At 43.8% G+C, this 2,500-nt stretch overlaps 1 protein-coding gene across 50 annotated transcripts in view; it reads left to right on the forward strand.

Annotated features, from left to right (window-relative positions):
* Dscam1 (Down syndrome cell adhesion molecule 1) overlaps positions 1-2,500 on the forward strand; it is a 635,227-nt gene that overhangs the window by 499,959 nt on the left and 132,768 nt on the right. For 6 of the 50 annotated variants that reach the window (XM_076208806.1, XM_076208712.1, XM_076208854.1 and 3 more), the window contains exon 14: positions 2,252-2,500. This exon is cut by the window's right edge and continues 36 nt beyond it. The exons of the other annotated variants lie outside the window; for them this stretch is intronic. In XM_076208806.1, coding sequence (XP_076064921.1) covers positions 2,252-2,500 — 249 coding nt within the window. The remainder of the gene's footprint in view (positions 1-2,251) is intronic. 50 annotated transcript variants of the gene reach the window in all.

Below are 2,500 nucleotides of genomic sequence, written 5' to 3' on the forward strand. Positions count from 1 at the left end.
TTGATGGCGCAATCGATTAAGTCTCTAACACTTGTCACGTGCTAGCACAGGTTCGAGTCCTTGGCTGTACCACGCTTCATTTTCTGCATGTTGGCCTCGTCGAGTCTCTCGATGTTGATGGCTTAGATTTAAAGTGGATTGTGGTTGATGAAAATGTAAATATATATATATATATATATATATATATATATATATACATATATATATATGTGTGTGTGTGTATGTGTACATATATATGTATATATATGTGTGTGTGTGTATATATATATATATATATGCACGCACACACACACACATATATGTGTGTGTGTGTATGTGTGTATATATACTCTATATGTGTACTTATACGTTTTGTATGTCGAAATTAGCGTTTTCATTACAGTACGTTACTCATCTTATTTGATGACCACGTTGTGACCTTGTATGACCCCTGTTTTGTTTCTCTCTCTCTCTCTATCACACACCATTGTGTTATTGCTACCATCTTACCAAACCATACAAATCCGTGAAGGGAATACCTTTATTTTTTTATGAATTTATTTGTATATTTTTTATTAATTTATTTTACTGCATATATGATTACTTTATGAGTTGTTGTTATACTTCTTTTTTTTCGTACTTACTTTTGATTTGATTGTTTTATTTGTTTTTATTTATCTATTTTTGTTTTATTTTTATTATTTTATTGATTTATAATGATTATCGTGTTGATGAGCTTCCTGACAAAGGCAAAGCCGAGCGTGGGGAGAACCAGGTGGTCCTGCTCCCCCTTCGAACTCTCCCTCCTCCCCTCCCCATCAACGCTCCCAACAGACACCAAGAAACATCAAAGCAACACCCAAATACCTATGTCACACACAAATACTCGTCCTCTTTTTCTCTTCCTCCACAACCACCAGACATCAGCCTCCAGAAGCATATCCCTAATCATATCACTGCTCCGTCAACCAACTGCTGCATGCCAGACCCCCTGATATCCATCCCACTGAGTCCTCTCACCCCAAAAAGGACAGAGTCCACTTGGCCAGACTACGGTACGGCCACCATCCAGTCCTTCTAAGCTACCAGAAGAGGCTGGATAACCTCATCGCAGATAACTGTCCAGGATGCAACACTTCACCCCATAATATACAACATATTATGGAAGACTGCACTGTACACAATCACGCACCCCAACATCACAAAATACACTATAAGGGATTTGTGGGAAAACTCAATTCCAGCCGTGGCGTTCCTCAGGGAGACGGGAGGGACTGCTCGGCCAGACAGTCTAGGGAACTACAACAACAACAACAACGCTCCCAGGGTCCTCTTCGATGTATTGCCTCGCAAAGGCGTCACCTCCTTCGAGAACAACATCTTACGTCGACTAAGGCCCAGCTTGGAATCCTAGCGGTGCTCCTGGAGTTGGACTCGAGAATTTGTGTCGTATAAGGTAGCCCTTGAGGGGCTAATGTCGAGGACGAGACTGAGCTGGAGATTTTTTTTAGAGAAGGGGAAGGAGGGGAGGAGTTTGTCGTTTTTTCATAATGAATAATGTTCGTATTATTATTATTATTATTATTATTATTATTATTATTATCATTATTATCCTTTTTCATGTTACAATAATTATCATAATTATTATTATTTATTGTTTTGGTTATTAGTGTCATTATTATTATTTATTTTTCATGTTATCACTATTGTCATCCTCTTTATTATTGCAGTAATCATATCGCCTTTTGTAGTTCTTTTTTATCTATTTTTTCGTAGTCGCTGCCACTGCCCCAAGTCGTGCTTGATCTGGCCTCCTCTCCCTCCCCCCTACCCCTTCCCCCCCACGCTCAGCTCCCCCCACAATGCTGGTGAATTTGCTCCCTTCCCCCTAAACAAATGACAACCCCCCAAAAAAATCGGTCTTGGGGGCAATTTCACGATTTTTTTTTTTTTTTTTTTCAAAATGCTCTTGACTTAACGTGTTCTTCCATGTGCTGCATTTTGTGCTGTTCAGCCGTGATGCTTTTAACCTTACGCTGCCACCACGTTCTTCTCCACAAATCACCATAATGACCACACATGCCAACCCCCCTCCTCCCCATCCCCTCCACACGCCCTCTGGTCAGGTTTCCAGTACGAAGTCACACGTTGTACCCCCGATGTCCCCGAACTCACTCCCATACACCACCACCACTACCACCACCACCACCTCCTCCTCCTCCTATTCCTCCACGGCCCCACCATTGAGACCGCCCTCGTCACCCCGCCGCAGTTCCTCCTCGGATTATCCCCTTCAAGTTCGAGGATCAGATCCGAGCCGGGAGTCTGGTGCAGGTGATCTGCGTGGTAGGTGAGGGGGACTCTCCGATCTCCATCCGCTGGACGCTGCACGGACAGGAGGTCCGTCCCGCCCTTGGGATCTTCTCTCAGCGCGTGGGGGAGCGAACGTCCATCCTGAGTATCGACAGCGTTGGGTCGGAGCATCGCGGGTCCTACACATGCCACGCGTCCAACCTCGCTG

The sequence above is a fragment of the Oratosquilla oratoria genome, chromosome 1, assembly GCF_046742065.1.
Source record: "Oratosquilla oratoria isolate Oo_2021 chromosome 1, ASM4674206v1, whole genome shotgun sequence".
Classification (NCBI taxonomy): Eukaryota; Metazoa; Arthropoda; class Malacostraca; order Stomatopoda; family Squillidae; genus Oratosquilla; species Oratosquilla oratoria.